Source organism: Periplaneta americana, chromosome 7 (genome assembly GCF_040183065.1).
Source record: "Periplaneta americana isolate PAMFEO1 chromosome 7, P.americana_PAMFEO1_priV1, whole genome shotgun sequence".
NCBI classification, from domain to species: Eukaryota; Metazoa; Arthropoda; class Insecta; order Blattodea; family Blattidae; genus Periplaneta; species Periplaneta americana.
In genome coordinates, this window is record NC_091123.1 from 57,547,716 (window position 1) to 57,561,840 (window position 14,125).

The 14,125-nt window shown below is 37.6% G+C and overlaps 1 protein-coding gene across 2 annotated transcripts in view; it reads right to left on the minus strand.

Annotated features, from left to right (window-relative positions):
- LOC138703122 (ATP-binding cassette sub-family G member 4-like) overlaps positions 1-13,281 on the minus strand; it is a 118,840-nt gene extending 105,559 nt beyond the window's left edge. For both annotated transcript variants that reach the window (XR_011332974.1, XM_069830718.1), the window contains exon 1: positions 12,864-13,281. Coding sequence is in view for 1 of the 2 variants with exons in the window: in XM_069830718.1 (XP_069686819.1) it covers positions 12,864-12,963 (100 nt within the window). In the remaining variant the exon portion in view is untranslated. The remainder of the gene's footprint in view (positions 1-12,863) is intronic.
- Positions 13,282-14,125: the final 844 nt, after the last annotated feature.

A 14,125-nucleotide genomic window follows, 5' to 3' on the forward strand; every position in this document is an offset into this window, starting at 1 on the left:
CATGAATGTAGCACGTATGGGCGAATCCAGAAATGCATATATAGTGTTAGTTGGAAGGCCGGAGGGAAAAAGGCCTTTGAGGAGGCCAAGACGTAAATGGAAGGATAATATTAAAATGAGTTTGAAAGAGGTGGGATGTGATTGTAGAGATTGAAAAAATCTTGCTCAGATAGGGATCGTTGGCGGACTTATGTGAGAGCGTGAACCTCCGGGTTCTCTAAAAGCCGTAATTATTATTATTATTATTATTATTATTATTATTATTATTATTATTATTATTATTATTATTATATATAACAAAAGACACTGAAGGAACTTTCCACAAAAAACGTGGTAAGGCTCATCTTTTGCTTCCAATGTTAACAGTGCTGTTACAATGGTACAAAGTTCTTTGTAACAAAGAAGCAAGTTGAAATTATCATTTTTCTCATATATCTCTAGAAAACAGTACTTACTTACAAATGGCTTTAAGGCTGGGTGGGCACCGGTCCCATACATTGGCCACAATTTTATGAGAAAATTTCTTCCCCCATGAGGACTCGAACCAGCGCGCATTCCGTAACGCGAGTCCTAGGCAGGATGTCTTAGACCACGACGCCACGGCGCGGGACAAGCCTTTCAGTACTATCCGTGTATTTCCGATCGTCTTCAAATCCTCGTTCTCTATCTTTTTTTCAGCTACTTTTCGTATTGAAGATCATTTTTGTTATCTATATCTCTTTGCAGACTGAACCAAAATTGTATTGTACATTTTTTGTATATTTGAATTATTCTTTTATTACTGTGAGTTTTTTTGTCTCATTTTCGATAAATCAGTCTTCAAAAAAGTATCGGGTAGGCCTAATATTTTATGATTTACACGAACCCTGCTTGAGATTTAACTCCACTTTCTTCCTCTGCTCGCCATGTTGTATTGAAATGTGACGGTCGCATTACGACCTTCAGGTGCAACTCCTTACCGTATTTATCATCACTAGGAATTTGTCTTGTCTGGAGTAGATATGTTTATATAACTGCACAAGATAACGGATGAAAACGCAGCAAATTCTCGGAAGCACAGAGCAATGTCGATGCAGCTGCATGCAGTGTTTTGTCTATATGAAACAGATAATATTCTATTACGTCATGTACTGTTCAAGAGAAACTTCTCCCGAGAATTTGCTCTTTTTGTGTAATAAGAACCAAATGATTCGGTTATTTGGCGTCGATGGAATTGGTGATAGCGAGATGGTATTTGGCAAGACGAGGTCGAAGATACGCCATACATCACCTGACATTCGACTTACGGTTGCGGGAAACTCTGAAAAAATCCAACCAGGTAATCAACCCAAGCGGGAATCGAACCCACGCCCGAGCACAATACCGGATCAGTAGGAAAACGCCTCCGCCGACTGAGCTACTCCGATGCCTTATTTTCTTTTTCTAAACACACTGCTACGATTTCGTAGTCGGCTGCTATCACGTCGCAATGACTGGGAGTAGCAGCGCATGAGAAAACTAACTACGTAGGTAGGTACGTACGTACGTACGTCGTCGTCCCGAAATTCTGTTCGAGGCCGTACGAGACGTTTAGATTTTTTTCAGTAGGTTATTTTACGACGCTTTATCAACATCTTTGGTTATTTAGCGTCTGAATGAGATGAAGGTGATAATTTTACTTATTTTTTTTATTTTATTAGGTTATTTTACGACGCTTTATCAACATCTAGGTTATTTAGCGTCTGAATGAAATGTAGGTGATAATGCCGGTGAAATGAGTCCGGGGTCCAGCACCGAAAGTTACCCATCATTTGCTTATATTGGGTTGAGGGAAAATGCCGGAAAAAACCTCAACCAGGTAACTTGCCCCGACCGGGAATCGAACCCGGGCCACCTGGTTTCGCGGCCAGACGCGCTAACCGTTACTCCACAGGTGTGGACAGACATTTAGACAAACCGAAAGTCTTGTTCGGTATCGAACGTTCCGAGGCGAAATTTTCCCGTCTAAGATGGTGTGTCTGTTGCAGTATGCAGCCTGCTTAATCAAGCAAGGTAATCTATGGCAAATCCTCGGCGTAATCTCGCCAAATATCATCTCGCTATCACCAATCTCATCGACGCTAAATAACCTAGTAGTTGATACAGCGTCGTTAAATAACCAACTAAAATAAAAAGATAAAATGCTTAAAAATATACAGGGGAACCTTTTTTTTCCCTCTCTGTGAGGAGGGGAACATCCCTGTGCACCGCGATCTGAGGTCCATTGTGCGCCCCTGGGATGAGTTGCAAGCCCACCGACCGCACCTACGCCGAACCGACCTAACCGCTAACATCCCTCCAAGTCCGTATACCATTCCACCCCAACAGCCCCCCCCACATTTCCCCCTCAAACGGTCTGAGGTGTAAGCCATCCCTTCCGTCTCCTCAACGGCCTGAGGTATAGACTCCCTCTCCCGTCGAGATGGGAGTGGGTTCCGCTGCTGGGTCACCAGCTACCACGCTTGATATATCTATGGAGGCCGGCCGTGAGTGTCAACAGTTTCGGAGGGCCGCCACAGGCGCGATCTGAAAACCAAGGAAGACAACCGGAATGATGAGGGATGGATGATGAGGGAGGAAAGGAAGTGGCGAGAATGAATGGGGTTCCATACGCCTAATATTCATCCATAGGAGTGAGGGGAAAACCCCGAGAAAAACCTTACCCAGGCAACTCGTCCCAAGCGAGGAATAGAACCCCGGCCCGCGGGTTCGGGAGCGAAGACGCTACCACGAGACCACAGCTGTGGACTAGAGGGAACCATACTCCAGTTGATGTGGTCTGGGAATGCGCCTTTGTGCTGGGTCAGACAATCCTCATCCTAATAAAATAAAAATAGGCTACTACCCGTAGCAGACCAAAAAGGCAATAATAGATGAATATTTATGAGATTCAAACCTAAGACCGTAGCTTACGTAGCGTCAGAGTAGTGTCTTAACCGTTGAGTAAACCGTAGTCGGTTGGCTGAAATTTACTAGTTTTTTTTTTTAAATAATCATTAGCTAAACGTTCTTGCAATTACTTAATAATAGATGTTCGCATGAGAAACTCATGAACTGGCATTGTAAAGTAATGAATACTTGCCTGGGGAGGGTCATTAAATAAACTGCTGTAATTTAGAAACGGAATAAAATGAAAATGTGAAATTGTAGGAAGGTTACAACTACGTAATCATTCTTATATAATATACTCAAGCAATAGAAAACTGCAGTCGGGAGTATAAATGCACATATGACCTAAAAGTTAAGAAATGTGACCATAAAAAATTAAAAATACAAGTAATTTACTTTTTTTAACTAATATATACGCCGGCCGTGATCAGAATATTGTACGAAATGGAAACAAAAATTGGAGATTTATCCTTCGAAGAGGTGGAACAATTCAAATATCTTAGAGCAACAGTAACAAATATAAATGATACTCAGGAGGAAATTAAACGCAGAATAAATATGGGAAATGCCTGTTATTATTCGGTTGAGAAGCTTTTGTCATGTAGTCTGCTGTCAAAAAATCTGAAAGTTAGAATTTATAAAACAGTTAGGCCTATATTATCGGTTGTTCTTTATGGTTGTGAAACTTGGACTCTCACTTTGAGAGAGGAACAGAGATTAAGAGTGTTTGAGAATAAGGTGCTTAGGAAAATATTTGGGGCTAAGAGGGATGAAGTTACAGGAGAATGGAGAAAGTTACACAGCGCAGAACTGCACGCATTGTATTCTTCACCTGACATAATTAGGAACATTAAATCCAGACGTTTGAGATGGGCAGGGCATGTAGCACGTATGGGCGAATCCGGAAATGCATATAGTGTGTAGTTGGGAGGCCGGAGGGAAAAAGACCTTTGGGGAGCCCGAGACGTAGATGGGAGAATAATATTAAAATGGATTTGAGGGAGGTGGGATATGATAATAGAGACTGGATTAATCTTGCACAGGATAGGGACCGATGGCGGGCTTACGTGAAGGCGGCAATGAACCTGCGGGTTCCTTAAAAGCCATTTGTAAGCAAGTTATGTGCCTACTAGTATCGTACAATGTTCGAACATGAAAGGGGAGATCAGGTTATTACAAACTTCGGCAAAAACGTAATACGGCGAACGCCAGTAGGGGAAGTTATCCCCACCCGCGCCGCTCGGCGCCTCGCTCGCATGCTCTCTCTCTACTATCTGTCCCGCTTCGATGGATCACTGCCTACCACTATGTAATACGCATTAGACAACTGTCCACAACTACAATGCAGTACGCATTAGACAATATGCATTAGACAACTGTCCACAACCACAATGCAATATGCATTAGACAACTGTCCACAACATGTACTGACACAACACAACACAACACAACACAATGTAATGTGGTTTTCATTAAACTGTTAACTTTGCACGTCCTCGAAGTAACACAATAGTCTTTTTTTCCCACAGGTTGGACACTCGTAATGAGTACACGTCTTCGGTACGGATCATCACTACACGTGGTTACGTCTGTACACGAAGTTGGACACGGACACAATGAAGCCACCCCCGTAGTCAACCCCTACCAAGCGACATTCACAAGCCCACCAGTTTCTACCCACGCTATTCGGTCATTGTCCCCTTCTACAATACGTTATGGCAGTTCCCTTAAACATAAAAAGATTCATTTTCCCTTCTACCCCCAACTCGCCTCGGTAGCCGAGAGGTCTAAAGCGTGAACAAAAAGCGTGCGTTTAGGTTTAGTTACGAACTTTCACGGATCGAATCTCCCCTCTTGCGAAGTCGTAAGAAAAAAAAAAAAAAAAGAGAGAGAGAGAGAGACAAGGAACAGAGAAGGAGAGACTGGAGAGAGAGAGTGACAGGACGAAGTTCCTCTTTTGCTTCGTAGGTGTCGTTACTCATTTTGTTCCACTTTCCTACACTAGATGTCACCCCACCCTAAACCCCTATTTCCACTCTTTCCCGCTAGGGTGTGTGGTGAGCTTGTAGGGGAAAAGTGGAAAGGGGACGTGGGCGGAGCTTTGCGTTCTCCGTATTACGTTTTTCCCCAAACTTCACCCTAATCCATAGGCATGCAATGATACGTAGAAGTGAAGCATGTAAACTAAAAAAACCGAATTCGTCAAAAACCGGTAAGAAGCCTTATGTTCGGTTCATGTTTGCCGAGTCTCTGAAGAACCGAAGTTCGAATTTGCGTTTGTTCAATCTTTTCCCTTCCTTGTGTTCGATACCTTTCTCTTTAGTTCCTCCTATCTTTCTCCTGTCTCTTTATTCTTTAACTGCATTAAGGATGTAAGGCACATATCTTGCGAAGTTACGCATAGTAACGAGTACAGGTAATTTTTGTTGTTATTAATATGAATAAACTTTCACATAAATATATGCACTAGAAATTAGATTATCCGTCACTCTATTAACCGATTTATTCATTATCCGTGTGTCTTTCGTTTCTTTTTCTGCAGAAATATATGAAATGCAGTACATTCTACAGGGACATCATTTTATTTTTACTAACATTTTTAATATTAACCTGGCTATACCTTTAGAGAACCGGAAAACCCGTTCGCTACCCCCTTCCACAACTGGAGTTCGATGATACTGGCGTAAAACACAAACGCATCACTTTACTAGGTATAGGAGGGAAGAAAAGTAGTTCATCCATTTACGTAAACTAGGAAATATCGCGATTTTGAGTTCGATAATTTTCATTAGGATTTTTATTTAATCAAAATGCAGTACTGTATTAAGAATGAGTGTTTTTACTCACGAACTGAGCTATCCATGCGAAAGTGTTCATTATGTAGTGTATATTATACTGTCCACAGCACATTAGCGTACAATATAGAGAATAATGAAGTTCAATTGAAAAATAATCATAAAATGGATATTTCAACACATTTTTGAAGATGGTAGCCATTCATTTCGATAGCCTACAGGCTTCAGTTCTTTTGTGCATATTATCGCACTATAGACTATTGTATCTAATTCCAATTACCAGTTTCGTCCTTCGTACTAGTAACTCATGTTGAAATAATTCTGTACCTACTCTATAAAAGAGTACCTTATGTAATGTAAATTCAATCTTCACTTCTGCCCGACCCGCATAGATAAAATTACTCGGACATGCTATCTACTCTCCGTCCAAGTGGTTATGCCGCAGGATCGTAGAAAGGGAGGAAATCACGTGACAGTTAATTACTTAACGAGGCCCTTTTATTTAAGTTATTTTAAACAGTTGTATAATATTACGTAAACGTCCAGTTCCTAACAGAAATTAATGTTTTCAGAAAAGAGCTAAGACAGCCCTGCTTTTACAGAGGGCCATGCAGAAGCAGGTGGGGGAAATCGGGATGTGACGTAGGCAAACGGACAGTACCTGTGCGAAAATTTGATTCAATATTAAAAGTTCTTTCGTCACTGGAAAACGCGAACATATTTCTGGAACGTACTATACTCAGTAACTCAGTGCTGTTTACTATAAGCGGCCTTGATTCTGTCTGGAAAACAGTTGAAATTTCATTAGTAGAAGGGGTGGGAGTGAAGTACATTCAAAAACTCAGGTACAATAAAAATTGAAGTAAAAATAAAATGATGTCCCTGTATTAGCACGTTATTTTTTCTGGAGAGTACTATTACAAACCTTTTTCCTTACACAGTACGGACTATAGTTCGAATTGTCGTAGGCTACTGTATAACTTCTACATAAAATGTCTTCTACGGATGTCAAAAAAGTTATGGTTTATTTAACGACGCTCGCAACTGCCGAGGTTACATCATCGTTGCCGGTGTGCCGGAATTTTGTCCCGCAGGAGTTCTTTTACATACCAGTAAATCTACTGACATGAGCCCGTCACATTTAAGCACACTTAAATGCCATCGACCTGGGCCGGGCTCGAACCCGCACAGGAGGCGCTATACCGACTATGCTACCCATGCCGACTCTACGGATGTCAAAAGAAATCTTGTTGTGCTAAGTATCGAAAAAAGTGGTTTGTGGCTCAAATAGCATCAGAATGCGAGATTGGAGTGTATAAAGTATGTAATCTACAATACGAGACCTCCACTAATTCATATATTTCCACAGAGAGCCATTATAAGGTGTTCCTTTGGTCCTTAAAACTTTTCGTTGACAACCAGACTTAAATTAGTGGACTTCCGATCCACTACCTAGCGTGTTAAACACAAGACTATGAAAGAAATTACGGAAGTGTAAATATTATTCACTAAATTTACGAAAATCCTTTACCGTACGGATTTTCCGATTTTTTCGATTAACTATTCAGCCCATCCCCTTTATTACCACGGATAATAGAGGTTCTACTGTAAATAAATCAAACAAAATATATAAAAATATGCATTATGTGCTCAGAGTACCGACTACTATCGTGCAATGTTCAAACATGAGAGAGGAAACCAAGACGAAACAAACTTTGTCTTACTCCATATGAAAAACTAATCGAAAGAACTGTTCAAATCCTTAAGCGGTTTAAAACATGAAGGAATGGGAGAGGAGGACAGCAAATATTTTCATAACATAGTCGAACAAAAAAGACAGGCACCTCTGCAGAGCGAACATTGGTAAATATCGAACTTCGCCATATTCAACAAAATGAACCGAACATAGCGTCTGTCATGCACGACGTTAATGTGTACTATGAAAATTAAATAATATATTTTATTTATTAAGAGGTTGGATATTATAAGTTAAATAGTGCGTAGTATGAAAATGAATATTTTATTTGTTAAAAAGGCTAAAGTCACTTTTTTTTTCGAAAATTACTCTCTTATCTTCTAATGTTTTTGAGCATAGACACATTGATTTATGTTACAAGGACCGACAAATGTAGGCCTACACAGCAGGTGGCAACTAGACTCCCTTCAATATTGCTATTTTTGTTAGAAGGATAGAGACATGTAGGACATGTGTCCTTTTAACAAACAACATAATGCATTTGGAATCGTGGATATTGGCTAATCTGCATCAATCAAGTTATTTTAGTTAAAGCTAATAATGAAGCCTGTGGTAGGGTGACCAGATTCACAACGATAGAAAAGCAGATACAAAGCTTCAAAAAGGAGGACATTGTTCGAAAAAAGAGGACAGAAAATATGTACTTAGATTTGGGCTTAAGCCTATATTATACTATAAATTACGTCAATATCTATTTTCTTACAAAATATTTACAGTACAAATTTAGGCTTATATCATACTTAAAAGTATGTTAATATTACAAAGTAATTATGATAAAACTTGATAATAATGATTTTAGAGTTAGCTACATATGAAAGTCAAGGGAACTGTGATTATTAAAGAGGACAGAAAGATCTATTCAGAATTAGGCCTATATTATACTTAAAATTATGTCAATATCTATTTTGTTACAGCATACTTATAATAAAACTTAATAATATAAAATGATTTTACAGTTAACTATATATGAAAGCTAAAAGAACTATAATTATTATCAAAATACATAAAAATACTGCACAAAATGTGAATTTAATATTAATTTGTTAGCAAAGAGAGTTATGATCGTTGGCAAAGAGTATATTCCGTCGATGCTGCTGCCACCTACAGACAAATTACTTGGAAAGGGCGTCAAATCAGATAATTTCAAAATATCAGGCATACCAATTACGAAAAGGAGGACATTTCGTGAATTTTTTAAATCCGTCCGGATCCCGGACAAAGGTCTAAAGAGGAGGACATGTCCGGACAAAAGAGAACGTCTCGTAACCCTAGCTAGTGGAGTCATTGTTGCAGTACATGTGTTCCAGTCAACAAACAGCTTTATAACACGTGTAAATTCATTCATTCATAGTGTTCTGCTCAAGGGCAGGTCTTTCACTTCAAACCCAGCATTCTCCAATCTTTCCTATTTTCTGCCTCCCTCTTTGTCTCCTCATATGATCCATATATCTTAATGTCGTCTATCACCTGATATCTTCTTCTGCCCCGAACTCTTCTCCCGTTCACCATTAATTCCAGTGCATTCTTCAGAAGGCAGTTTCTTCTCAACCAGTGACCCAGCCAATTCCTTTTCCTCTTTCTGATCAGTTTCAGGATCATTCTTTCTTCATCCATTCTTTCCAATACAGCTTCGTTTCTTATTGTCTGTCCATTTCACACGTTCCATCCTGTTATGTATTATTATTATTATTATTATTATTATTATTATTATTATTATCATTATTATTTCACTAGTCATTACAGTGAATTCTGATAGTGAAGTAGACGATGTAGTTGATACTAATGGAAAAAGGGCAAGATACATGGAAATTCAGGACTCTATTAAGAAATGTTATTGAAAGAGCTAAGGTCATGGAAAAGTAGCATGAAAATCATGTTGGAAAGACTGTAAGTGCGAAGTACATGAGAAATAATTGTAAATAAGTAATGTCAGGTCGATTATTTTTTGTGATTTTGGATCCATTATACTTTTTTTTGCAATACCTGTAATTATGCGCTCTGTGATACTTTTCTGATGCAGAAATAATTTGTTTTTGATACATATCAGAAGAAGATTGAGTGACAATATTTAACTATTTTTATAACAGCTATTCAACTAACAATAAGAATGAACAAGACATCTATCCTGCAGAGTCTGATAGATGTTGTAGGCGTGAGGAAGAGGAGACCACGAGATCTACAGCTGTCAAAAGAAAAAGTGACCGTTCTCTAGAAACTAACAAGCTCCCTTCGGGTATCTTCGCTACAATTCGGAGACAGGCGATGTTACATGTTGTTAAATCACGTTGCCTGATATCTAAAGTTGTAATTAAAGTGTTCTGTGTCTTACTGTTGTAGCGTCATGGTAGCGTTTCGGGCTAGTATTCGTGAGGTTGTGCGTTCAAACTCTGCCTAGTGCTTTTTATGTTTTTAAGAGAGAGAGAGAGAGAGAAAGAGAGAGAAAATATATAATTGTTCCTGTCTCTTTTATGACTGTTTCAGTAATTATCATCAGGTGCATGAATGTGTTATGCCAGGACTATCATTATTTATTATGACATTATGGCTGCAAATGGAAAGAAAGATAGGTTTTATTCTCAACAAAAATATATTTCGTGGAATAAACAAAACAAACTTGTTAGCGTCTGCCTTAGAAAATTCAAGCAATTAAAAGTTCAAAACACAAAACAAATAGCCACGATTCAATATTTAGTCCATCTTCCTCGCATCTCGTTCACATCTTGCAGTTGAATGGGCATGGAATCGACTAGTCTTTTCAAATAACGACTTTTCTCAAACATGGCATCCTGGACAAACTTCTACAAATCTTCAGAAAATCTTGGAGAGGAATTGGGCCAATTTTCTGCAAATGTTTCCATACTTGTGCCCCCGTAGCTCAGTTGGAAGAACGTCGGAATTTAAATGTTAAGGTCTCAAGTTCAAATCCTCGTCACTCCTTTTCCATTTTATTGTGTTACAGGATAATATAATGTAATAATATAAAAAGAAAAAACTAACACTACTATTACGCAGCTGTAAAGTTTCAAATCTAACATTAAATGTATATTATTTACATCGCTAAGGAACGATAGCAGAATATAAATGATAACTTGAATATTACTTAGATCGCTAAAGAACGGTAACAGAATATAAATGAGAACTAATATTATTTATATCACTAAAGGACGGTAATAAAATATCAATTATAACTTGAATATTATTTATATCTCTAAAGAACGGTAACAGAATACAAACAATAACTTCAATATTAGGCTATTTATATTGCTAAAGAACAATAACAGAATGTAAATGATAATTTGAATATTATTTATATCGCTAAAGAATGATAACAGAATATAAAGGATAACTTGAATATTATTTATATCGCTAAATATCGATAACAAAATACAAATGATAACTTGAATATTATTTAGGCCTATATCGCTAAAGAACAATAAAAAATAAAATGAAAACTTAAACTTTTTAAAAAATAAATTGTTGAGCAGTTACAGAGTGTTTTCATTGAAGTATACAGTAGTAGAAAAGATTACCAAGTGAATAAGGAAATCAATAAAACCAAGGTAGAGTATTTACCTTACATTAGGTCACTACCTGCTCAAAGTAGTCTCCATTAACATCTAAGCACTTGGTGATTCTTGTGGAAAGGTTTTCTCTAACTTTCAACAACATGCAGGGGCTAATAGTGCGACAAGCTTCACTTATTCGATGTTTCATATCCTCTTTTGCTGTAGGCTGTGTCAATATGAATTTTTGCTTTATGTACCCCAAAAAATATTTATTATGTGTTTAGATGTTAATTAAGGTTATTTTGAGCAATTAATAAAATTATGTAAATTTATAGCATGGTTTGTTATTATTTATCTGTATCGAATATGTCTCGTTTCAAACACCCTATACCATTTCAGAATTCAGTATAGAAAAAGAAATGTTTTAGACAAAAGTTACTTAATGTTTTTAGGAAAATCAAAATATCTTAAAAGTTATATCAACGTTCCATTCAAAATTCTGAAGTCATTCCCCCGGAACCCCATTTTGGGGCAAGGTGAAATGTTGCCCATGAAATTATCATGAAGAACTCCTCCTTCCAGAACTGTAGGAAAGGTCAGAAAGTTATTTAAGAAATATTAGCTTGTAACACTTTATGTGGACCACCTTGTACACAAGTATGCACATTACTTTTGTGCGAGATCGTGCGTATTTGCTTGTTTTCCGCACAGAACCAATACGCGGTAAGTGTAAAATACCACATTCAGTATTCCCAACGTAACACACATAACAATTTCCCTCTTCTTACCGCTTAAGCGCGACATTCATTTTACTGCTTTAGGCTTTTAACATATTATTTTTAGAGACGTTTAACATAGTAATAATTAGTCTATAAATTGGAAACTTACCACTGCAATTTCACCTAAATTGCAATGTTAATTATTGTTTTTAAAATTTGCAAAAATTAAGTAAAGTCTACTGCTCCACGAAACGTATTGCATTCTTGATACAAGTAACATTAAGGAAGCCGTGAAAAAATCAACGAGATTCCAGATGCCGAAGTTATTAATACAATATGTTATATAAATAATATTGTTAAAATATTAAAATGAAAAATAAATCATTACATAACCTTACCGTTTGTTTTAAGTTCGCATTTATAGACTGGGGGGGGGGGGGAAGACAGACGTATATCACGGCCTGCTGGAGTATAGTAAACACAGAAAACATTTTACAGCAACAATGTTGAAGAGAGATATTTTGGTGTTCCGAAGTTGGCGTCATTAAACAGACACAAACATGGAGATTTCATTGCAACTAATTAGAAATTCGTCTTTCAGGTATGCAATAAACGATCTTCGCACAAAATAATGTACGATACACGAGCGGTATGTTTGTTTTCATGTTCTCGGAAATTAGAAAATCTCAACTACGTTTCGCTTTTTCAATCTTTTCCTCGACCATGAAAACGTCAACATACCGCTCTTGTAACGTATGTTACTATTGCAAGCTCGTTCAACGTAATCTTCTAAGGTGCAAATGACGTACCGCTGATTGAACATTAGATAATAAAATTGCATCGAGCTTTATTTTGAATCCATCTATCTGTATAGAGAAGCGTACCACACCGCTCCAATATTGAAATTCGATGTAAAACGTATTTCAAACAAACGCAATATGATAAAAATAAAGTTAAAAGTCAGGTATGGCTTCTACTCATGCGTAAACAAATACACGTGGGAATTACTTTTCATGTTTACGTAGATATTATCAGAATCAGTACTTCTAAAGGCGCAATCAATACTTTCCCATAACATTAGATTTTTGTCATTAGACAATAACCTTAATTAAGAAAGTAAACGTATACACTGTAGGCTACATTTATTTCTACTAACAAAACTTGTTCAGTTTTGACTTACCTCTGCCAGTGGTAACAGTGAAGCTAAGATTCCTGAATGCAATGTCAAGATGATGTTGACACATTTGAAGTTCCCGGTCAGATACGTTAATTTGTTCCATTGTGTTACATTAACATTGAACTATATTTACTTGAATTAGCTCCAGTAAATCCTGCAGTAAAATTTACGAGTTTAACATAAAATACAAGCTTCTATTCCACAGTAATACAAATTTTATTTCGTAAATACTCGTAACTTGTGAATTCACATATTCTTAATGCCCACGAGAACAGTGTTATGTATTTTTATACAATCACAGGTAAATATAAAAACTCTATCTCGGTATCGTGATCTCTAACGATGTGAAGACTGTCAACTGTCTACTGTAAACGACGTAGCATACACGAGTGCGAGTGAAACTATGAAATGTATTGGAAAGTGTCCTACTGTTCTACTGTAGCTTGTAGTTCGTAATTCAGGCGGTTGATGGCGGGGCATTCCACACGTCATTACAGTGCACGTCATGCACATGCAAAGCAGTGCAGTAACCTTCACCTTTAATTTGCAAAGTCCAACCTATAGAAATACTTCATTCTACTCAAGGAAAGCTGCATCTACATGGTTAAATTTTCCATGCGCATACGCATGCAATCTGGGAAGAACATTGAAAGAATCAAGTTTAAATCGCGCAGGATGGTTGACAAGTTGAGTGCTGTTTTCCTTCTCAATTACGTTTTGACTGGAGTCACAATAAGTGACGGATCTTTTTTTTTTTTTTTTTTTTTTTTACATCCGGCCAGAGGCCATTTTCCGAAATATTTCTGTTTTTCAGGTTTTCAGTTTCTGTTTCTGTTTACTAACTAACACTAACACAACACCCATGCCCGAGGCGGGACTCGAACCCACAACCCTTCGGACCAAGCCGTAGAGTCATTGCGTGCCTCTACGGCTTGCGCCACCCGGGTCGGCAATCGATTCCAGACGCTATGTTCACGGATATATCGTCCACTGTTTCGTACGTCCCTTTGATATTTTGTCTACTATATTTTTATGTCCACTATTATTTCGTCCACAGTTTAAATGTCCATTGTGCTATTTTGTCCTCTGAAAGTTTGGTTCACATTTTATTATGTCCTCCATTTATCTTCGTCCTCTTTATTAAGTTGTCCATTTTATTGTCTCGTCCAGTACACTGCGTGCAAATCTCTGATTGTCCATTTCCATAAATGGTTTAAAACTAATACACTATTACTATAATAATAATAATAATAATAATAATAATA